The sequence below is a fragment of the Sus scrofa genome, chromosome 7, assembly GCF_054392235.1.
Source record: "Sus scrofa isolate SSC_HxYL_T2T_F1_AM1 chromosome 7, Sscrofa_HxYL_maternal_Yorkshire_Landrace_v2.0, whole genome shotgun sequence".
Lineage (NCBI taxonomy): Eukaryota > Metazoa > Chordata > Mammalia > Artiodactyla > Suidae > Sus > Sus scrofa.
This window is the reverse complement of record NC_139389.1, coordinates 67,324,255-67,346,633: the sequence shown is the minus strand read 5'-3', so window position 1 is coordinate 67,346,633 and position 22,379 is coordinate 67,324,255. Positions and strand designations below refer to the sequence as shown.

The window sequence follows — 22,379 nt, the reverse complement described above, 5'->3', positions numbered from 1 at the left end:
ATTTTCCCCAAATCCCCACAGCCCTTTCTCATTTTGCCAGCTGATTCAGTCAAGGGAGGGGAGATGTCAACTTCGCACTTCCAGAAGTCTTTGCAAAGCCACTGAAGGCCTTCCCTTCAGCCTGAGAGGTGGCCCCATCCGGTCCCAATTTATCATTCCATCTTGACCTCAGAGGAAAGAAAGGGAAACCAGCCAAGCTGAGCGCCCTCCCCACCTCCCTCACCCCTAGGCCGTTATCTTGCTAGATCTGCACCATCTCTTGTGAAAGAGGTGCCTTTTTGAGCTTGATCTTACAGAGGAGGAAACTGAGCTCAGAGACGTTAAGTAACTAGCCCAAGGTCACACAGCTGGGAAGCGGCCCCACTGAGATTTAACTTTATGATTTGAACTCCAAATTCATACTTTTCCCCATCACACCACAGCCATCTCTGAGACTTAGTGGATGTCTCCTAAGGGCAGGGGTGGGACTACTGCTTCACTCCTTGAAGGGCTGGCTCCGTACTGGAAAGCTGGCCCAGGGGTGCACTGGGTCGGAGGGCCATTCTGTGGTCTGTCTCGGGAGGCAAACCCAACTCCTCTCTGTGCAATGTACAGCCACACTGCACATTCAGCTCACTCTCCCACAGGGCCCTTTACTGTCCCTCTCAGTCCCTAGCCCCTCACTTATTTTGAATTTCAAGACTTTGCAAGTACACCTCATTTCCCCCACCACAGTATGCCCCTCCCCTCTGCCCACCCAAACCAGACTCTTCCTTCAGGGCCCAGTCCCTAGGATAGTGCCCCCCCACCCCCACCTACACTGGAGTCTCTGGTCTTTCCACCATCACTGCCCTGCCCCCAAAACTGTATGCTCCCCCCCCCCCCACATGCACATCAGCTCCTGTAGCTCAGAGCAGATGACATCCTGTTAACTGTAATATATAATAACAGGCAATACTTGGCTAAGGACTGACCATGTGCCTGCCACTGCATGCTAAGCTCTTTAAATGTATTAACTCATTTCCTCCCCACAAAACCTTAAGAAGTTGGTGCTGTCACTTTCCCTGTTTGGTAAACTAGAGCCCAGAGAGGTTAAGTAACTTTCCCAAGGTCACATAGCTACTGACAACTTCCTCATTGCTGCCAGGCTTTTCGAAAACAAAGTCCAAGAAAAGTCCCATCAGTCTTTTTGGATCTCTTTTGTCTCCGCGGCTGTCGGGGACGCCATCTCCCAGGACTCTCCTGGACCCACACTGCAAACTGCAGCCATACTGAGCTATTTACAGTTCCCAGAGCCACCAAATGGCTCTCACCTCTCCCTACCTTTGTCCATGCTGTTCCTTCTGCCTGGGGTCCCAGCTTTATGAAGATTGCCCATTACCCTTCCCTCTTTTCTGCTTCTTGTGGACCTGTACACACTTCTTCACTTTTATCAATTATTTCTTAGCGCTTGTCTGCTGGCCTGCCAGTTCTGGGAACTCCTTGGCAGTAATGAAGCGGTCTTCATTACAGGGCCTGTCGCAACATCAGCGCCAGGAAACACCTATGAATGAATGAATGCTGCTGCGAGCGAGACCCATTCTCCACAAAAAGATACGAGAAGAAGGAGGTCGCTTCTGCATAGGGAGAGCTGTTCCCCAGGGAAGTTTTGGCGTTTGCTCCAAGGCGGACTGTTCGGCCCTCAGTGAGGGACCTTCTGAAGCCTTCGACGCGGGCGGGCAGGTGGGGGCAGGGCTTGGGCGCGGACACACCCCCCGCAGTGCCCCGGGATCCCGACAGAGGGCGCTGTCCTCCCGCCAGCCCACGCCCCGCCGTGCTCCCGGCTGGCTCCCTCGCGCAGGCGCGCTGCCGCGGGCGGAGGATCCGGGGCCGCGCTTCCTCTCGCCAGGCCTGCGAGCTTCCTCCCAGCGGAGCCCAGGGCGAGCCGAGCTTGGCCGCCGCCGCTGAGACCGCCGCCGCTGAGACCGCCGCCGCCCTCTCGCTCCCGCCCCACCCCGCACCCTGTCCGGAGGTCCTGCCGGGGTGGGGTCCGAGCTGGGCCATCGCCCGGCAGCGCCGCCGTCGGGGCTATCCCCCGGCCAGCCGTCCCTCCCGCTCCAGGCAGCCTCTGGCCGCAGGAGTCTCCGGGGCGTGGAACGTGGAGAGACCCTGCGGCCCCCGAGCCAGCGTCCGGGGCAGCCCGGGGCAGCCGGCGCGACGTCCCCAGATCGAGCCTTGGTGTCGGCGTTTGGAAGCGGAACTCTGCCGGGGCCTCACCGGCTACATTGTTTCCTCCCCCTGAGTCCCTCCCGCCCCCCTTCCCCCGCCTTTCTTCCCTCCCCGACCCGGGCCGCGCAGCCATCCCCCTGCCTCTGTCTGGCCGTCCTTCCTCCCCCTCCTTTCGCACCCAGACCTCTTTGTACCGCACCCCCCGGGGACCCCTGCGCCCCTCCCTTCTCGGCTGGCCGCATGGACCGTCCCGCAGGCCGCTGATGCTGCCCGCAGCGAGGTGGCCCGGACCGCAGTGCCCCGAAAAAGGTGAGTGTCTGGCAGGCCCTGAAGGAGGTGGGCGTCCGAGTGCTTCCCAAGGGGAAGACGGGTGGAGGTTGTACGTCCCGCTTCTGTTGCTTCTGTTGCAGCTGCCGTGGCGTCCACACCCATCCCCCACTCCCTTACCCCCTCCTTCCCGGGTTCGAAATCTCCCGGGAGTCACTGTCAGCCCGTCTGGGAGGGGGGCTCACGAGGGAGGTACTGCCCTCCCAGCCCCTCAGACTTGTCTCAGGCCACCCGGAGTCTGTCCTTTCCCCGTATTGGGGCTGGCTGGAGCGGAGGGGAAGGGGTCAGCGTGGACCAGAGCCCAGGAGAATGGGCTGTTTGCCATTCCCTGCCCAGGGCCTCCCTGCAGGCCTGCAGGTTTTTTGGCCTGCCTGGTTCTGACCCCTCCTTCATTCCCTCTGCGGAGGCCCAGGGTCCAGCCGCCTCCCTTGAGCCTGCCAGAGGTTGAGCTTATCATCTTCGGACTTTTAGAAGGCCAGGCCTAAGCCCAGGGACATCTGACCCTTGGGTGGGAAACTAGGCAGGGCCTCTGGCCTCGGTGGAGGTGACACTGGGCATTAGGAGGTGGGTCCCCACCTCCTAGCGTCCTGGTCAGCCCTTTCTGTTCTCCCAGGCTCGTTGGAGGCCAGGCCAGTTGTCAGGAAGGGGTGTGTCCAGCTACCAGATCCTTGGAGCTTAACTAAGGGTTCACCTCCCCTCCCATTTTGTAGGCTGGGGGGCTGAGGCTCAAAGGGGGAAGTTGCTATCCCAGGCCTTTGGCAGAGTTAGGCTGTCTGTCCCTCCGTCATCCATCCCCTCCCACCACCACCCCACAACACCTGGACTGCTATGGGTACAGGGAAACCAGGCATAAGCCTTTACCCACTGGGGCCATAAGCCCCCAGCCTGGCCCATGGGACCTTGTGGGGTGAGCACGTGCTCCCCTGCAGAGGGCTAGAGAGGAGGGAGAGGGCTTCCGGTGACGGTTCTGCCTGGGTCTGGGCTCAGACCGAATCAGCACTGCCCATGGGATTTCCCTCTGGTGCTTGAGGCTGGGTCTTACTGACGGGAAGTGGCATGCGGGGGCACCCGTGGGGTGTAGCCCTGGTGCTGAGCTGAAACAGCCTGATCGTCATTCCTGACCCTTTGGCCCAGCTGGTATAGGAGCATGAATGGATCTGGATGCAGAATGTGAGAGCCCTGTGTCCACAGGGAGCAAGCCTCGTATAGCCTTGGCATAGGAGCATTGTCAGAGCGAGCACACCCAGGGGGTCTCTTCCAAGCTCCCCACACCCTGATGGTCCCAATGTCTTTCTCGGTGGGGCCCCGCAGGAACAGGGTGAAGGCAGCAGGAAGAAGATTGGGACTGTGGCAGCATCCTCTGGCTCCTGGAAGTGTGGGAGGTTCCCTGGAGGATACTGAGCCATATCTGGGGCCCCTCGGGGCATCTGGCAGTTTTGTCTTGCTTAGGCCTCTGCCCTTGATTTAGAGTTGTTTCCGGTTGCCCTGACATGCATGGTGGAGGGGATACAGATGTGGTGGGCCGGTGAGGCTCCCCTCACCCAACCCTAACTTCCTTTCCAGCCTGAGGGTCTGGGGCTGAAGCCTGACATCATTGGGTGCCTTTATACCAACTGTTGAGTGCAGCCTGGGGTCCCGAGGCCCTTGTAGAAACTAGGGGTCTGTCTTCTGGCAAACATATGTGCAGGGATTCCCTTTTTATCTGGCCACCTTGGTGCCTTCCTCCTTGCTCTTCTCTCTGCGTCGGGGGTCTGGGACAGAGAAGGACCAGAAGATGGTCCCCAGCACCACTGCAGGGGACACCAGGCCCCAAGGGGTTGAGCCACCCCAGAGCAGACCAGACTGCAGGCAGAGACAGAAACAGAGGACCAGGGCCTGCAGAGTGACGTGGCTGCCCCCACAAGCCTGAGCGGGCAGGACAGCTTGGGTCCAGTTCTGGGCTCCAGCTCTTGGGGGATTTTGAAACCTTGGCTCATGGTCCCAGAGAGACACTCCAAAGGTTTGGGGTCTGGGCAAGAGAAATTAAGGAGGGAGCCTCATGTGCTGAGGTGCTGTCCCAAGCTGGAAAGGCCCTCCTTTCATAGATGTCCCAGACACCAGGCCAGAGCTGAGGGGCAGGCAGGCCCCAGGGAAATGAATCTGAGCTCGTTGCGAGAACACTGCATATGTCGGTATGTAGTATTAGTTTTCTTAATTTAGAAAGTAACAAAACAGCACTACAGAAAATTTAGAAAACAGAAAATTCACCCACTGTTTCTTCACCGGCGCCGTGACTGTTATTATCGTGGCACTCCCCGCCTCCTTTTCCTTATCTTTTTTCCCCTCATTGCTGTTGTCATTTAGGCCTGTGTGCCAGCCATCACACCTTTTTTCATTTAATACCGTATCTGGGCATTTTCTCTTGTGGCTACATGGTCCATGTAACTTAATCTCTAGAAAACTACAGAGCATCCCAAACTGCTCTGCCACAGCAGCTTCACCCAACCCTCTTACCAAGCCTGTGCATTGTTGTTTCCCATCTGTTGCTGTTGTGGTTATTGTTACTCCAGGCCCCAGGGTACTGGAGAGAGGGGCAACTTGGTACCCAGCCAACGTGATTCCAGGCCCAGCCATGCTATTTAGGCCAGGGCAGAGGGACCTTGGATAGGTCATCCTCTGAGCTGGGGCGGTGATACATACCTCAGGGGAGCATGTGCAGACACTAACTAACTAACCAAGGTACTAGAAGGTCCCTGGTGCAGCCCCTGGCCACCACTAGACGCATTGTTGACCCAGTGCCCACCGTAGGCTACCTCTGCATGTGCCGAAAACGCCTGGGACAGGGTTGGCTGATGGCTCACTTAGCGGAGGGGGGGGGTCTCTGCCTGGGGAGTCCTTCTGAAACCCCATGTCCCTGAGGTTCTGGGCTACTCAGGCCAGTGTGCTGTCCCACCTCCCTGCCTCCCTGCCCTGCCCCGCCCCCATCACCATGTGGAAGATGGGCTGCTGGTTGGCTTCTGGGCCCTGGACCTACCCATTTTCCTTCTGTTCCTCCAGCATCAGAGATGCACAGACAAGGCCTCTTCTCTGAGGGTCCAGATGCCTCCTGTCCACCAGCTTCAGCCATCCTGGGCCAGCCCTGTTTCCCCAGTGCAAATAGAGGCCAGCTTTCCCTGGGAAAACTGAGTCTTGGACAAGGGACCCAGGCGTCTTGCGCCCCAAGCAAGGGACAGCCATGCCAGCCTCATGGTCTTGCCCTTCCCAGCATCTGGGAGGGAGGAGGCAGAGATTCTAGACCCTCGCCCCTGGGAGGTGGAGGAGAACATGGGTAGTCCCCAAATCACGGGGGAAGGCTTGTGTGTTAGCGTCCTTCCCTTTGGCCGGTGTTCCTCAGGTTTAACCTGAGTGTGTACTGCTGTGACGTCACTCGCTTCCTCTTGTTCTGCTTCTGTGGGGACCAGTGCCCTACTAGGGCCAGCCCGTGGACAGTAGGAGGAAGCCAGTCTCAGCCTGGCACTCCCAGGGCCTAGGAGTCCATAACCCCAGGTGATCCTGGTATGGCTCAGGACTAACTTAGGAAAGGGTCCTCCCTGAAGCGGTCCATTCAATGCAGAGGGCTCCCAGGTGCATGACATTGGATTCCAGCAGCCAGACTTTTGCCTTTGGAGTTTCTCCCTCTTCCCTGGTCTTGGCACAGGGGAAGTGGGCATTACAACTGCCCTCCTGTCCCACAGCTTGGGCTTGGATGAGGTCACAGGGTGTGGTCCTCTCCAAGATGCTGGCCTGGCTGGGGTGAGCCCTTTGGGTGTTTCTCAGTGCCCCCCTCCTTGGTTGGGGACAGGATGGGTGGAGGAGCAGGCCACCCCCCACGCCAGGCAGGGAGCACTGCCTCCCTTCCTCCACTCCTCTGGGTCCCTTCATCCAAGGGCTGGAAATAGAATCCGCTAAGTAATGATTAAAGTCAAATTCAGACCTAAAAATAAAGAGCTGGTGAAGGAAGAGCTAGTGTGCTCCCTGCGTGGCTGAGGGGAGAAGCAGACTGGGCGAGGCTGGCTTCAGGGGGCTGACCCCGCTTCCCGGGAGAGTCCAGAGCCCACTGCGGGATCAGGAGTACTCCACTAGTGGGGGGTGGTCTCGTATCAGGCAGGCCCCAGCCCGTCCCAGTCAGGGCAGACTGGAAGGACCAGGCAGAGAATCCCGTTTTTCCCATAGGGAAGCTGAGGCCTGGGAGGAGAGGTGGTTTGTCCAGTGACTGTCCAGTAGCTCCCCTTGGCAGGCCCCCAGGGCCCTGAGGGCCCCACGCAGCCTGGCTCGCCTTTCTGCCTGCTCAGTTTCTCTTCCTGGTTTTGAGGTACTGTGATGAGCATAGCTTCTCATCACACACCAGCTCTGTACGCCTCAGTAGGGCTGGGCCTCCAACCGCAGCTTCCCTCCGCCTCCCCCCCTTTCCGTGGTCTGGGCCCCCAAGAAGCAGAAGAGAGGCGGCCTGGCACCCCCTCTGTCGGTCCTGCTCTCTGCAGTTGGAAGCCTTGTGGGTGGGTGAAAACCTGGGTATCATCTGACGCCTGCACACCCTGGCGGCTGCTTCTCAGCCCGGCCCCTGGTCCTCACCCAGGCCTGGCTGGCTGTAGCCTGTGCTGTCCACACTGCAGGGAGACTGGAGGGGAGCGGGGAAGAAGGAACCCTGAGAGCTCCACTGCTGGCCAGTAGAGGAGACCAGAGTCAGAGGAGTTAGTCAGGGGAGGCCTGTGGTTCCAACTTCCTGGCAGGGCTGGTAGGAGCTCAGAAGCTGGGGATCTGCGTAGGCTGGAGCAGCCTGGAGGGCTTCCTGGAGGGGAAGGGCCATGAACATCGAGAAGCATTTGAGAAAGAGGGAGGGTAGGGGCAGAGATCCTTGCTTGGAGTATCTACCTGCTCTAGGGCTGCTGGCTTCTCTAGCTGCTGTGTGGCCCTGGATAAACTCTTGGCCTCTCTGCCAGGCAGGGTATGGCACAGATGTAACCCACACTTCCCAGAGCAGGAGGCCGGTCTCTGGGCACAGGTCCCCTCAGCCACCCTCCTTCGCCTAACTGTCCCTTTTTAGGGTGTCATCTGTCCTGCCTAAGGAGAGGGTGGAGGGCTTTCTCCCATCCAAGTTCAGACAGAATTTGAACTCAAACCCTTGCTCTGCCCCTTGGAGCTGGGTGACTCTCCTCAGCCTGGTTCCTCCTCTGTCAAGCAGATCAACAGTAGTACCTGAGGGGAGTTTTGAGGATTAAGTAACTCAGGCGGCATTGGGTCAGTAGGCGCTCACTCCCATGCTCTCGTTTGCACAGTCTACCCTGTGGGGGGAGGGTACTGGTAACACCTCTTTTCCCTCTTCTGGGGAGCTAGGCTGAATGTGCTTTGAGTTGGGCCGCCCTAGCTGTGTGTTTTGTGGGTCCTGGTTCTGAGATGGGGAGACCAGGAATCAGGGGGCCAAAGTTCTGGATAGTTCCCTGGCCTCTGGGCCCCACCTGTAAGGTGGCTAGGAGACTTTGGGGTGAGGGACAAGGACACTCTGGTTTTTAAGGGTTCATTGAAGGTCAGTGCTGACAGGCTGTATGTAAATGTGGGCAAATGAAGATGCAAAGACCATAGCGTGTACTTGGGGCGGGGGGCGGCAGAACCGAGGCCTGGGTTAGGGCTCTGGGGAGGCCTAGAGTCCCCACTGCCCAGTGCATGTAGGTAATTAGGCTCTTGAGCGGTAATTAGAAGCTTAGAAGCCTTTCTGGGCCAGGAGTGTCAGCCTCTAGCCGCAGAAGTGCCTGGGGGAGGAGGCTCCCCATTAGCCTCCTCTAGCTGCGGCCCAGCCCCGCCAAACCGCTAGACGAGATTTCCGGTCCCACTGAGCCATTGGGGGCAGGAAGAGCCAGTGAGTTGCTCTCGTTTAGTTTTTAGCATTTTTCAGCCATTCAGCTCACCCCTCCCCTTAGGGCAGGGGTGCTGAAGGCTGGGGGAACCCTAGAGGTGGGGGTTGGGCAGCAAACACTGGAGCCAAGGTGGGACCCTCCTTCCTGCCCTCTCCTCTGACCCCCAGGGAGCTTCAGCCTTCTGCAAGGGTCTTGTGCCCGATTCTGTAGCTGCCCGACCCTGAGACATCTGTGTAGCAGGTCTGATAAGGGCTCCGGGACCACCCGTCTGGCTCAGTGGGAACCTTCCAGCCCATGGCCTGGTGTGGGGCTAGAGGCGTCACACAGCCTGGGTGCCCCTTGCAGAACCAGAGGAGCGGCTGATTTTACTGCTGCCAAACCAGCTCAGCTGCTGGCGGGCCCCGCCCTCCTCAGGTGCACTGCCCTTTCAGAGGGGCGTGCCCAGGCGGAAACTCAGTTCTGCTTGAGTCTGTCCCAAGACCTGTCAGAAACTTCCGGGCTGGCTGGGTTCAAAGCCTCTGTGGACCCCCACCTTGAACCTTCCTCAGCCATAATTAATTCTCTGTACCATAATTTGAAATCCTAATCCTGGCCTGATCTAGTCACTTCCACCTGCAGTCCTCAGTTCCAGCTCCCCTCCCCCTCTTCCTGGAAGCCTTCCCCAGTGGCCCCTGTCCCTGTCCCCCCTCCCCACCTCCGTCTTTCCCATCTACTGAGGCACTGACCTGGCCGTGATTGACCACCTGGTAGCCAGAGGGCATCAGCAAGGATGCATTGGGTTGGGGGCCTCAGGCCAGCACGGGGGAGAGACATTGAGAAGCATTCTTGGGGTTTCAAGAGCAGGACCTCCTGGACCCTGTCCCCGCCATCCATCCTGGCTTCCCACACATGGGACTGAACGTTGCCCAGGGAGGCTTCTGAAACAACAGCTGAAAGAATGAGAGGGCAAGGTGAACCTGCCTGTTACCTCCCGGGGCTGCCCCTGCCCCACAGAGGCTCCAGCTGGGTCCTGTGGCAGGAGCAGAGTCTCTGGGGGCCATGGCCCTGAGTCCCCCCAGGTCTCTTGTGCACTTCCCTTTTCAGTGGGTATTTTTAGCTGGGTGTAAACAGCTACTGAAGGCTCCCACGCCCCATTAGGCAGTGGAGTTTTGGTGTGGGGGGCAGGGTGGGAGCCCTTTGACCTACTGTGGCCCTCAGCACACGCTTGGCTCTGGGGGTGTGCAGCTGCCCCAAGGCAGGGAGAGGGCAGCCTTGGAGTTCATGGGCTCCCCCTCCCTGCCAGCCTGGGTTCCCAAGAAAGGCCTGCCTGAAGCTGCGGCCACTGACCTCAGCGCTTGGGCACAATGCCCAGCCTGTTCCCGGGACCCCAGCACAAGGGCTGCTGGGAGCAGGGTTTGGGGCAGGAAGTCAGAGTGAAAGCCCCCTGTGCTCCAGCCCTGTGGGGGTGGGGTGGCAGCTGCTGTCCCTGTGGGGTTAAATATAGTCCTGGCAGTTATGGGACCTCAGCATGAGCAGCCCAGCTTCCCTTGTCGTTTGTTGGTTCATTCATTCATTCAGGCTCACTCACTGAGCAGCCACTTTGGGCCCAGTCCCTGCCGGGACATGAGTCAGCCCCAGCCTTCTTCCTGCAGGGCTTCCATGCAGGGTCAGTGAGAACACTGGAGCAAGAGCTGTGAGAGGCCAGGGAGGCCCAGAGCAGCCACCACAGCCAGGGGACCATGGAAGGTTCCTGGCACATGTGGTTTTCAAAACGTTACTTATTTTCTTACTAATCCTATTTTTAGGGGGAAGTTAATAGGTACATGTGGTTAAAAAAATAAAAGTCAAAAGAACAAAATAGCAAATGTACAATAAAAAGTAAGTTTCCCTTGAATTTGATACTTACTCCTCCTTCCCATTCCCAGAAGCAACCTATTATCAGTTTCTTCGATCTTTCAGAAATAATCTGTAGGAGTTCCCTCGTGGCTCAGTGGGTTAAGGATCTGACATTGTCACTGCTGTGGCACGAGTTTGATCCTTGGCCCGGGAACAAAAAAAAAAAAAAGAAAGAAAAGAGATAGTCTGCATGTCTGAGGTCAGGGGAAAATGGTACATCTTTTTAAAAAATAATAATTTGTGGAGTTCACGTTGTGGCTTAGCGGTTAATGAACCTGACCAGCATCCATAGGGATGCAGGTTCCATCCCTGGCCTTGCTCAGTGGGTTAAGGATCTGTCCTTGCTGTGAGCTGTGGTGTAGGTCGCAGACACGGCTGGGATTCTGCGTTACTGTAGCTGTGGCATAGACTGGCAGCTACAGCTCCGATTGGACCCCTAGCCTGTAAACCTCCATATGCCGCGGGTGCGGCCCTAGAAAAGATAATGAATAAATAAATAAATAAATAAATAAAAATAAATAATAATTTGCGATATACCATGGATAATGTCCTTCTCTCTGCTTTTTTCTTTCAGTCTTTTACTTTGAGTATTTCAAACCTACCGAAAAGCTGAAATGATAGTATAGTGAATGTACTCTACCCAGATTCACCAATTCTTAACATTTTGCTCTTTTGCTTTCCCTGTCTTATATATATATATATATGCACACATATGTACACGTATTGTTTTGCAGATTTGTTTGAGTGTTAGCTACGGGCCTGGGTACCTTTCTCTCCTAAGTACGTTAGCTTGGATCTCTTACATAATCACAGCACTGTGATCACATTTAAAAAATTAACATTTGGGGAGTTCCCGTCTTGGCGCAATGGTTAACGAATCCGACTAGGAACCATGAAGTTGCAGGTTCGTTCCCTGCCCTTGCTCAGTGGGTTAACGATCTGGCGTTGCTGTGAGCTGTGGTGTAGGTTGCAGATGCGGCTCGGATCCCGTGTTGCTGTGGCTCTGGCGTAGGCCGGTGGCTACAGCTCCGATTTGACCCCTAGCCTGGGAACCTCCATATGCCGTGGGAGCGGCCAAAGAAATGGCAAAAGAAAAAAAAAAGAAAATTAACATTAATTCCATAATATTATCTAACATTTTCATTTTCCCCATTGTCCCCAAATGATCTTTATAGCTATTTTTTCCCTCTGATTCTGGATCACTCATTGAATCTTGTTGTCATGTGTCTTCTTTCTTTTCCAGCTTTATTGAGATATAATTGCTATTTAACATCCTGTGAGTTTAAGGTGTACTAAGTGATGATTTGATATGCGCGTGTATTGTGAAATGATTACCACAATAAGATTACTTAACACATCCTTCATCTCACATAATTACCATTTTGTTGTCGTGTTGTGTTTCTTTAGTGTCCTATTTAATCCAGAACATTCCCCAGCCTTTGTTTGTTTTATCTTTTATGACACTGACTTGGGAGTCCAGGCTGGTTGTTTGGGCTCTGTCTGCTTGTGTCGTCCTGTTTGGAGTCGGCTGAAGCAGCTCTACAGGACCATGGCACAGAGGATGCTGTGCCCTCAGTGCGGGGGGAAGAGCACTTAGTGTGCCCCTCTCAGTATTGGTGATGCTTAATTCGATGACTTGGTGAGCGAGGTGTCTGCAACATCTCTGTATTGTGGAGGTGCCTTTTCCTCTCTGATTAATCTGGAGGGTGATACGTGGATGCTGCATCTTGTTTCCCCCAGCAGCATTTCTGTCTTGACTTGAGCTCGTTTTTTGCCATTTCTGCTTACTCTCTCATGGAGATGGGGGTCCTCTCTCACACCTATCCTGGCTCATCACTGCTGGAGTTGCGGTGTTCCCTTGTTGGGATGTCTGGTCATGGATTTACTTGGTCCCTTATTAATGGCATAAAGGTTGTCTCCCAAACTCTTGCTACTACAAACAGTACTATAGGGACTGTCCTACTGTGTTCTTTGAGGCACACGTGTGTGCAGCTGCCAAGGTTGAGTGGAAGTTCCTTGGGCAGAGGACCTCCCGGGAGGAAGTGGAAAGGGAATGCCAAGGCAGGGAGGAGGCTGAGGCGCCCATGTCCTAGGAGCAGCAGGTGAGAAACGGGTCTGGCTCGGGTGTTAGAGAGCCAGTGAGTCCCAGAAAGGCCAAGGGACTTTCCCAAGGTCACATAGCAAGTTGGTGGCAGAGCCAGGAACCAGATACAGAGCCCCTGACTCCCAAGACACAGTTCCTGCACTTCTTCCAGAAAGTGGCCTGAAACCAGGTTCATGTAACCCTGGAAGGGCTCTCTGTGCCTGACCAAGGCTGGACCAGAGGCCCAGGTTTGCAGTAGCCCCTCCCAGCCACTCTGACTCTTGGCCTCTGACCTGGAGGGGGATGGCCTAGCTGGACCCTTAGAACTATAAGGAAGGGGCCATCTTGGCCTCGTGGCTTTGCCAGGGAGGCGCTTTCAGGGAGGATCCGCAGCTCCCACTGGCGGGATTTCTGTCTAAAGAAGGCAGGTCTCTCACCAGCCCTGCAGGGTTATCACCAACCCACTGAACAGATGTGGAAACCAGATCCTAAAGTCCCAGCCAGTAGAGCAAAGAGGAGAGGTTAGCTCCTCCCTCTCCTTTCTAGACATGTCATCCTCAAAACCTGCCCCTGAAGGAAGCCCACCCTCACATGGCTGGGCCTGCCCCTTCCTCTTGAGCACCGCTCGCTTCTGCCTCCTCCTTGGCACTCTTTTCTAGGCCAGTTTGCCCCCCGGCAGCCCCTGCAGGCATGGCGTGGGCACATGGGTGGGGAGGCACCAGGGCTGGCTCCTGGCACAGGTGTCTGACACCTGCGTGGGTCAGGACACCCACCGGAGGTGTAGCTCCAGGCAGGGCCGCCTTGCCTCTCGGCTTGGCTTGAGATCCTCATCTGTAAAATGGGGATAATAATAGCCCCTCTTCCACTTGTTAGAGGATTTGATGAGCCATAATGTGCCAAGGACAGGGCCTGGCACAGAATAAGTGCTCAGCAAACAGGGGCTGTTATTATTTTTATTATTATCATCAAATCGGTGGGGAGGCAGCAGCAGCAGCTGCAGGCCAAGAAAGGAGTGTTTGCAAACTGACAGCTGGGAGGGTGACTAACAGTGCCTCAGCCTCCGCGCCCTCCCACCCCCCATGGCGGCGAGCCTTGTGCAGGAGAGGAGGTGTGGGGATGTAGAGAGCCACCAGGGCCCCTATTCAGAAGGGGCTGAATTTGGGGGTCCCAGCCAACCACAGAGAGACCCCCAGTTCAAGTTCTGGACTGTCATCCCTAACTAGCTCTGTGACTAGGGGCAAGTTGTTCAAACCTCACAAGCCTGTTACCATTTCTATTAAATGGGAGTAAGAGATCTCATGGCTCCCACACGTGGTCCTCAGAGCCCAGGGCTGCTTGCTACGCAGCCGTGTCAATGTATACTTGGCATAGGGACCCCTGTCTCCCTGTCCAGATGGCAGAGGTTGACGGACCAGCTGAGGCACAGGAAGCGCTCTGTGTCCTAGGAGAAAGGGAAGCCCTTTATTCCTCGTGGGATGGTAGTGATGGCCCGGCCCTACAGTGGACACTTCCAGGTCTGGGGCTCACTCCCCTTCCTCCACAGCCTGCGTGCAGGAGATTCCGGTCCTCCCCTTTGGGGTGAGGGATCTGAGGCTCAGAAGGGTTGAGTCATTTGCCTGAGTTATGTAGAACCAGGAGTGAAGCCTGAAAGCGGTGGCAGTTCTCCCCGGCTCCTTCTGGTCTCCAAGACCACACATGCCCCCGCTGAGGCCCCCAGGCCCTGTGGCCCTCAGAAGCAAGCCCTGCTTCCTCATGTTGGCATCTGAAGCCCCCGCCTCCCTGCCAGGTTTGTGCCAGGCAGACCCAGTCCACACAGTCGCCTGCAGTGGACTGACAGGGGCTTCATTGGTCAGGATCTGTTTCCCACCCTCCTCACCGTGGGCTTCCAGCCTGGGGCACCTTCTCCAGCCCACCTCTGCCTTTCTAAGCTCTCCAACCTTCAGGGCTCAGCTCCAGCGCTCCCTCCTCCAGGAAGCCCACCTAAACTCTGCACTCCTCCCTCACCTCACACCCCTGGGTACAGGTACTCAAATGTCTTCTCCCCACGCCTGGCCTGGGGCAGGAGGTAACGTTTGTGTCCGCCCGACCCCAGACCTTGTCCATCCTGCAAGTGAGCCTGGGGACAAGGCCCATGGAGGAGCTTTTTCTCTAACATACTGTGACCATGGTGCAGTCACTACCCCTGTCCAACTCAGTTTCCTCATCTGTACAGAGAGCAGTATCCCCAGCGCCCCTGCTTCCTGAGCCAGGTCCACGGGGGTTCTGGGCTGTGTTTGGGTGATGATGCTCATAGAGGGAGCTCTGAGCATGGGCCACAGAGTGTGTGCAGGATAGGGTTGGCTTGCTGATCTCGGGGCGTGGAGAGCTATCTGGGGGGAGTCTGCTTTACTGAAGTAAACATACACAAAAAGTACATCAGTCACAAGGGCCCAGCTCAGCGAATTGCCACAGAGTTGGACTTGCTTCTCCCCCTTCCAGTCACTGCCCCCTCCAAGGGCAGTCACCATCCTGCACTGGGAAATCCCCTGATTTTGAACTTTATACAAATGGAATCACATGGCATTTTGGTATTTCACACGCTATTTAGAAATGCATCAGTGTTGTTTCATAGCTGTAGTTTATTCACGTTCCCCGTTGTACAGTATTCTGTTCTGTGAATGTACACAGTTTATCCAGCTCGCTCCTGATGGGCGACTGGGCGGCTCCCAGTATGAGGTTTGTTACAGACCCTGCTGCTGTGTGTGCTCCCGTGCCTGCCTCAGCGACGCCTGCCCTATTTTCTCTTGAGCGTATGCCAGGAAGTGGGGTGACCAGATCTTGGGGTCGGCGTACATTTACCTTCAAAGATACTGCCTGGGCGAGTGTTTATAGTTGAAGGAACTAAAGGCCTACAGAGGACAAGTGACTTTCCCAAGGTCCTGAGCACCTTCCCCAGGTTCACAGCTGCCCTGTGGTCCCCCACAGACCACTTAGCTAACATTGCGTGAAACTGGTGGAGCAGGTGCAACTCACTCACTCTGCTTCCGTGGCTTCTGTCGGTCGGTCATTCTGTGGGCTGTAAGACTGCATCGGGCTCGGGGTTGGTGAACCTTTTTGTCCCTGGGTGGTCCTCAGCCTTCTACCTGCTGAGACTGGAGAGGACAGCCCTTGCCCTGAGTCCCAGCTTTGGGGAAAGAGCATCATCTCTGTGACTTGGAGGGACCCATCTCCTCTCACCCTCACCCCAATCGTCCCCTTTCCCCACAGCTCTCATGGTACCAAGTGATAGGTCGGCCTTCCTGTGACACGGGGACGCCAGATCTTCTGAGAAGATGTCGGCAATACAGGTACTGCAGGGATGGGGGGCTAGGCAGTTGCGTGTCCCCACCACCACCACGGGGGGGTGCTGAGAGGAGAGAGAGTGAGGGTTCAGGTCAGTTCCCTCCCCTTTTCCCCAGTCCTGGCTTTCAACACAATAGATTTCCAGGGCACACTGGTCGTGCAGGGTCCTAAAGATGTGAGCACAGGTCTGGGGCAGTGGAGAGATCTCAGCTGGAAGATGCCCGGAGCTCTCCGGGGGAAGGGCACCTCACCCAGGCTCCTGCAGGCCAGCCAAGAGGCTGTGATCTCGAGGGTGTGCGGGCAGGTGGGCCGGGGTTGCCCTGGGCTGCACTGCCCACCTGTCACCTGCCTTGCAGGCCGCCTGGCCATCCGGTACAGAATGCATTGCCAAGTACAACTTTCACGGCACTGCTGAGCAGGACCTTCCTTTCTGCAAAGGAGACGTGCTCACCATTGTGGCCGTCACCAAGGTAATCAGTGACCTCAGCTCCCCAAACTCCACGCCCACCTCTGGGTCCCAGCTGCCCTGCAGGGAAGGGTGGGTGAGCCTGAGAGCGTGTCTGGGCTCCTCCCCACCCAGGACCCCAACTGGTACAAAGCCAAGAACAAGGTGGGCCGTGAGGGCATCATCCCAGCCAACTACGTCCAAAAGCGGGAGGGCGTGAAGGCAGGCACCAAACTCAGCCTCATGCCGTGAGTACCTCCGAGGAGCGATGGTTGGGGGCCCCCAGGCTGGGGAGGAAAGAGGACCAGGAGCCCTGGTTTCCCCAGAAGAGAGTCAGGAGAACAGGGAGGTGAGAGCAAGGGGCTGGGATTCCGTGAGGGCTTCCGGCAACGAGGGGAAGGGCGTGGGTGCTGGACCTGGAAGGGGAGGATGGAGCCAGGAGGACTGAAGAAAGAAAGTCAGAGACAGAGGGTGAGGGCCCCAGGGCCTGACACCTGCAGAAGCGTGTGAAGAACCCGGAGGGAGAGGGCCTCCAGGAAGTGGAGCCTGGCAGATGCATGAGGAGGCTGGTGGGGGCACCGGGGACAGTGCCCGCGGGCCACCACGACCCCAGGCCTGGCCTTCCCATAGCTGGTTCCATGGCAAGATCACAAGGGAGCAGGCAGAGCGGCTCCTGTGCCCACCAGAGACAGGCCTGTTCCTGGTGCGGGAGAGCACCAACTACCCCGGGGACTACACGCTGTGCGTGAGCTGCGACGGCAAGGTGGAGCACTACCGCATCATGTACCACGCCAGCAAGCTCAGCATCGACGAGGAGGTGTACTTTGAGAACCTCATGCAGCTGGTGGAGGTGAGCAGACACAAGGGCTGGCCCAGGTTCCAGCTCCAGTCCCACTGCTTCTGACTGGTGGCCTGGGGCACGTCATGCAGCCTCTGTGAGCAACACCCTGATAGAGCACCTGCTGTGTTCCAGGGTTGATCTCTGACCCCACCACAGGGAGGTGGCACCCTGGTTCATAGGTCAGGAAACAAAGGTTCAGAGCAGTTAAAGAACCCACCTCTGGTCACATGGTTGTAAACTAGAGGTGCTGGGACTAGAATCTGAGTTTTCTGACCCCAGAATGAGCTTCCATCCAGTTCCTCATAGACTATATGCCAAGTGTGTGTGTGTAAGCACATACTCATGACCTTCACCTTGAAGGGCCACATGTCCCTGAATCTTCCAAGGCCATCTGTGCCCCAGGCAGCCTTCACATGCCTCCTGCACTCACTGGGCGCCTTCGCCTTTTCTCTGCTGGCCTGGCTTGACCTGCGACAGGGGGCACCTGGGCCCACTAGAGCCTGATATCTAGAGTGAGCCAGGGCTTGTCCTCTGCCTCAGGATACTGGTGAGGCCCCAGAGTGGTAGCAACAACCCCAGTATCCATTCAGCACCTCGGTGTGTGGTGACATGGGCCAGGTGTCTGGGGCCTCCCTCACCCCTGCTGGAAACGCAAAGCCCTCCAAACCCAAAGCAACTGCAGGGCTGGGTGGAACTGGCCTCTGCTTCCCCCTGGTGGTCAGACCAGGACAGGGCATGGCAGCCATTGGAGTTGCACAGGGGACCCTGAGCGCCTGCCCTGCCCTCTGCAGCACTACACCTCAGATGCAGATGGACTCTGTACCCGCCTCATCAAGCCAAAACTCATGGAGGGCACCGTGGCGGCCCAGGATGAGTTCTTTCGCAGTGAGTGCCACCCCTCCCCGAGACCTCACTGGCCCACCCACCCGCCTCCCACCCAGGCTTCCTGGCACTACTTCCATCCCAGAGGCTCTGGAGGCCTCCAGGGAACCCCTCACCCCACCCCGACCCGTCCTCCACTTTATGTCCAGTCTGCCTCTGCTGTGACCCCTTCTCTGGCTTCACCACCCCTCAACTGACCACCCCCTCCCCCCAGGTGGCTGGGCACTGAACATGAAGGACCTGAAGCTGCTGCAGACCATTGGGAAGGGGGAATTTGGAGGTGAGCCAGAAAGGGTGGGAGCCCTGAGAGGTGCCAGGGACTGTGCGGAATCCAGGGCCAACCCTTAACTCTCTTCTCCAGACGTGATGCTTGGCGACTACCGAGGGAACAAAGTCGCCGTCAAGTGCATTAAGAATGACGCCACTGCCCAGGCCTTCCTGGCTGAAGCCTCAGTTATGACGTGAGTTGGACTGGGGGTGAAGGGGTAGGGAGGTCGCCCCGGGGGCCAGGAGGTGATGGGGAGGCTCGGCAGGCTCTGACCACCCCATGTTGCCCCAGGCAACTTCGGCATAGCAACCTGGTACAGCTTCTGGGCGTGATCGTAGAGGAGAAAGGCGGGCTCTACATCGTCACAGAGTACATGGCCAAGGTGGGTGCCTTCCCTGGGACCCAGCCCCCATCCTGGAGCTGAACACGGGCTCGAGCTTTCCAGCTGCCCCAAGCCCCTCCCCCCACACACACACCCTTGGGCCCCTGCTCCTTCTCTCCAGCCGAGCTTTGAAGTCACCCAGGCTCAACTTGGCTCATCATTTTTTCACTATGACCTTAGACCAAGCCTCAGGTCCTCACCTGTGAACAGAGGCACTAGCAAAGTTTACCTCAGAGATTTATGAGAATTAAGAAATAATGCATGAAAATTGCTGAGCACAGCGTCTGCTATTCCTTCAGAAGTGATGTCCTGACCCTTCCCCTGTCCACCTCCTCTTCACACTGCCCACTGAGTGTCACCGGTTACCCAGCCCCAGGCCTACTGTTCCCAAGGTCTGGCGGGCAGGTTTGACTTATAGGGCCTGTTGGTCTGTCTGTCCACCCCAGGGGAGCCTGGTGGACTATCTGCGATCCCGGGGTCGGTCGGTGCTAGGCGGAGACTGCCTCCTCAAGTTCTCGCTGTGAGTGAAGCAGCCCCTGGGGGCGGGGCGGGGCGGGGCGGGGGTGGGGGAGCAGCCCTGCTCTGGAACCCCTGTCTGAGGGGACCTGTGGCTGGCTCTCTCCTAGAGATGTCTGCGAGGCTATGGAATACCTGGAAGGCAACAACTTCGTGCACCGGGACCTGGCTGCCCGCAACGTGCTGGTATCTGAGGACAACGTGGCCAAGGTCAGCGACTTTGGCCTCACCAAGGAGGCCTCGAGCACCCAGGACACGGGCAAGCTGCCGGTCAAGTGGACAGCCCCCGAGGCCCTGAGAGAGAAGGTGGGTGGCCTCCCCCAGGGCCTGAGCAGTGGGGGGTGGGGTTCCTGGGTCCCTCCCACCCCCAATTCCCGGGATCTGACACTGCTTCTCCCATCCACGTGGCAGAAATTCTCCACCAAGTCTGACGTGTGGAGTTTCGGAATCCTTCTCTGGGAGATCTACTCCTTCGGGCGAGTGCCTTATCCGAGAATTGTGAGTGCGGGCTGGGGGTGCCGGGGCTGAGCATGGGGCTCGGGGCAAGGGAGAGTGAGGGCCAGGGCTTGGCCTGGAGCCCTGCCTCCCCAGCCTTAGGCCTAGAAGCTGCTGACTTGCCCTCAGGACCTCCCAGGCCATTCTCTGGGCCTGGATCTAAGGTGAAGCTAGAGCGGCCCTTGGAGAGGAATGCTGAGTAGGGGGTCCCCTCGGCAGGGGTGGGGGAAGTCAGGCCTGGCAATGATTCATACCAGCCACCTGCCTACAGCCCCTAAAGGACGTTGTCCCTCGGGTGGAGAAGGGCTACAAGATGGACGCCCCTGACGGCTGCCCTGCTGCGGTCTACGAGGTCATGAAGAACTGCTGGCACCTGGACGCCGCCACGCGGCCCTCCTTCCTGCAGCTCCGTGAGCAGCTGGAGCACATCAAAACCCATGAGCTGCACCTGTGACTGCCAGCCCCCGCCTAGCTCGTGGGCCTGCGGGGACTGAACTCGGATGGATTGTGGACCTGGTGCCCCAGCTCGCTGGGCCCAAACCCGAACTGAGCCCAGCGGGCCGGTGGGCCTCTTTTCTCTGTCCCAGCCTGCGCCCCCTCTGGCTCCCAGAGACCTGCCTAGGACTGGCACCTTCTCTCAAGGACCCACCTGGGGGGCTTTGGGAGCCCCGCCCAAGGGCCAAGAAGGGAGGAGGCTGAGGAGCAGGAGGTGATGCCCCTTCCGTGGTCAGGCTCCCCCTGGCCTCCCACCTCTCGCCTTCTTAGAGTTTTATTCCTTTCCTTTTTTGAGATTTTTTTTTCCGTGTGTTTATTTTTTATTATTTTTCAAGATAAGGAGAAAGAAAGTACCCAGCAAATGGGCATTTTACAAGAAGTACGAATCTTATTTTTCCTGTCCTGCCCGCAAGGGTTGGGGAGACCAGGCCCCTCTCTAGGGACCCATCGCCCCAGCCTTGTCCCCATCCAGTGTTCCGTGTCCGTGTCGCCTCGGTCGCCCGGTGTCTGCGCTTGACCATGTTGCACTGTTTGCATGCGCCCGAGGCAGACGTCTGTCAGGGGCTTGGAGTCCGTGTGCCGCTGCCGCCCGCCCACCTGCCTTGTGAGATGGAATCGTAATAAACCACTCCATGAGGACACCGCTGCCCGGCCTCGGCGCTTCCTCCGCCGGGCCTGCCTGTCCCATCCGGCCCCCATCCCCGTGCCATCTTGTCCATCCCCCTGTCTCTGTGAGTGGGGCTGTGCTTGCCCTGTGGGTGGGGCGGGGTGGGGAGCACTGCCGGGAGATGTAACGCCGCTTTGTGTCAGCTGCACGAGCGAGTGTCCTGTGTCTGCCGTGGGAGAACTCTCACCACCCGCCTCCCCCAGCATCCTGCTGCCACGCAGGCTTGGCCCAGGGGTGGTCATGGGCTTGGGGCCCATCCACAGGGTGATGCCGAGAGGTCCTGGCTGCCTCTCTCGCCGTACTGTTCAAGCCCTCAGCACAAGAGGGGTTGGAGCCAAGGACGGGGAGAAAACCAGGCCTGACCAGCTGGAGATGGGCTCCCCTTGCTAGGAGGCAGAATAAAGGCCTCATACTTCAGAGGAGGCAGTGACCTGGAGGGAGAGGGGAGGCTCTGAGCTCCCAGTGGTTCTCAGTTCACCCTGTCGTCACCCCCATGTGTGCCCAGCCCTGTGCCTGAGGATACAAAAGCTGGGGGGGCCTTCTCCACCGCCCTTGGGGGGAATAGATGGAGAATGTGAACCAGCCATGGGATTTTCTCCCTTCAGGTTCCTAGGGCCATTGGTCATTGCCAAACCTCTGAGGGTTGGAGGAGGTTCACTATTCACTGAGACAGGCAGCTGGTGGGGGTTCCCCTTGTCCAGTTGGGGCTCTGACCCTTCCTGTCCCAGCCAGCAGGACCTGAAATCCGGGCAGTTCTGACTTGGCAGCATGCCTCCTCAGTCTGGCACCATCACACACCACTACCCCACCCCACGCAGCCCAGTGCTGCTGGCTCCTCGCCTCCCCCAGTCCATTCTGCACACTGCCAGACTCATTTCTCTAAAACTAGATCCATTCAAGAACCAATATTTGGATACCTACTATGCAGTAGGACTGGGGTTCAGCAGTGAGCAAAACAGACCCTGTGGAGTTCACAGTTGGGAAGACAGATAATCACACAGACAATTACAAACTGGTAAGTGCTATGAAACACATATAACATGTAGATCAGGGAAGGCATCTCAGAAGAGATGACATGTAAGCAGAGATTAGAAGGGTGAACGGCCATCATTGTGCAGCGGAAACGAATCTGACTGGGAGCCATGAGGTTGTGGGTTCGCTCCCTGGCCTCGCTCAGTGGGTTAAGGATCCAGCGTTGCTGTGGCTGTGGTGTAGGCTGGTGGCTACAGCTCTGATTAGACTCCTAGCCTGGGAACCTCCATGTGCCGCAGGTGCAGCCCTAAAAAGACAAAAGAAAAAAAAGGGGGGGGTTGGAGAGCCCCAGCATTGCAAGGGGGTGGGGCCAGCCTGTCCCAACTTCCTAGAGCACATGGGAGAGGAGACACTGACTGCTGCAGGTGTCAGCCACAAAGTGTTTGCTAGTGACTTTAGCAAGAGCTGCCTTTAGTGGAGGCAGATTCCAGATTACAGTGGCTAGAGGAGGTACAAGCCATGCGGGAAGCCAGACAGTCTTTGGAGGAATCTTGCTTAATGAAGAGAGAGGCTGAGGATTTTTAAGACAGCAGAGGCTTGAGCAAACCTCACTGCCGAAAGGAAGACTGCTTACCTTTGTTCATATCCACGTATTGAGAGGGGAGGGAGTGATAGTGGTTGAAGGTGGAACCTCCCCCAGAGCAAGGACGGGCTGCTGGAATCCACAGCATGAGGCATGGTGGGTCTGCAATG

General features: G+C 57.2%; 2 protein-coding genes across 2 annotated transcripts in view; one reads left to right on the top strand and one right to left on the bottom strand.

The window, feature by feature from the left end:
- CYP1A1 (cytochrome P450 family 1 subfamily A member 1) overlaps window positions 1-2,253 on the bottom strand; it is a 54,255-nt gene extending 52,002 nt beyond the window's left edge. Inside the window, exon 1 of the mRNA XM_084966767.1 lies at window positions 1,303-2,253. The gene's annotated coding sequence lies outside the window, so the exon portion shown is untranslated. The remainder of the gene's footprint in view (window positions 1-1,302) is intronic.
- On the top strand, window positions 1,814-20,682 carry CSK (C-terminal Src kinase). The gene is given in 13 exon segments (NM_001190173.2): window positions 1,814-2,496; window positions 15,589-15,668; window positions 16,020-16,133; window positions 16,244-16,356; window positions 16,739-16,958; window positions 17,741-17,834; window positions 18,046-18,111; window positions 18,193-18,292; window positions 18,391-18,481; window positions 18,928-19,001; window positions 19,108-19,303; window positions 19,409-19,495; window positions 19,764-20,682. Coding segments are annotated over 12 exon segments (1,353 nt in total). The 5' UTR covers window positions 1,814-2,496; window positions 15,589-15,653; the 3' UTR covers window positions 19,947-20,682.
- Window positions 20,683-22,379: the final 1,697 nt, after the last annotated feature.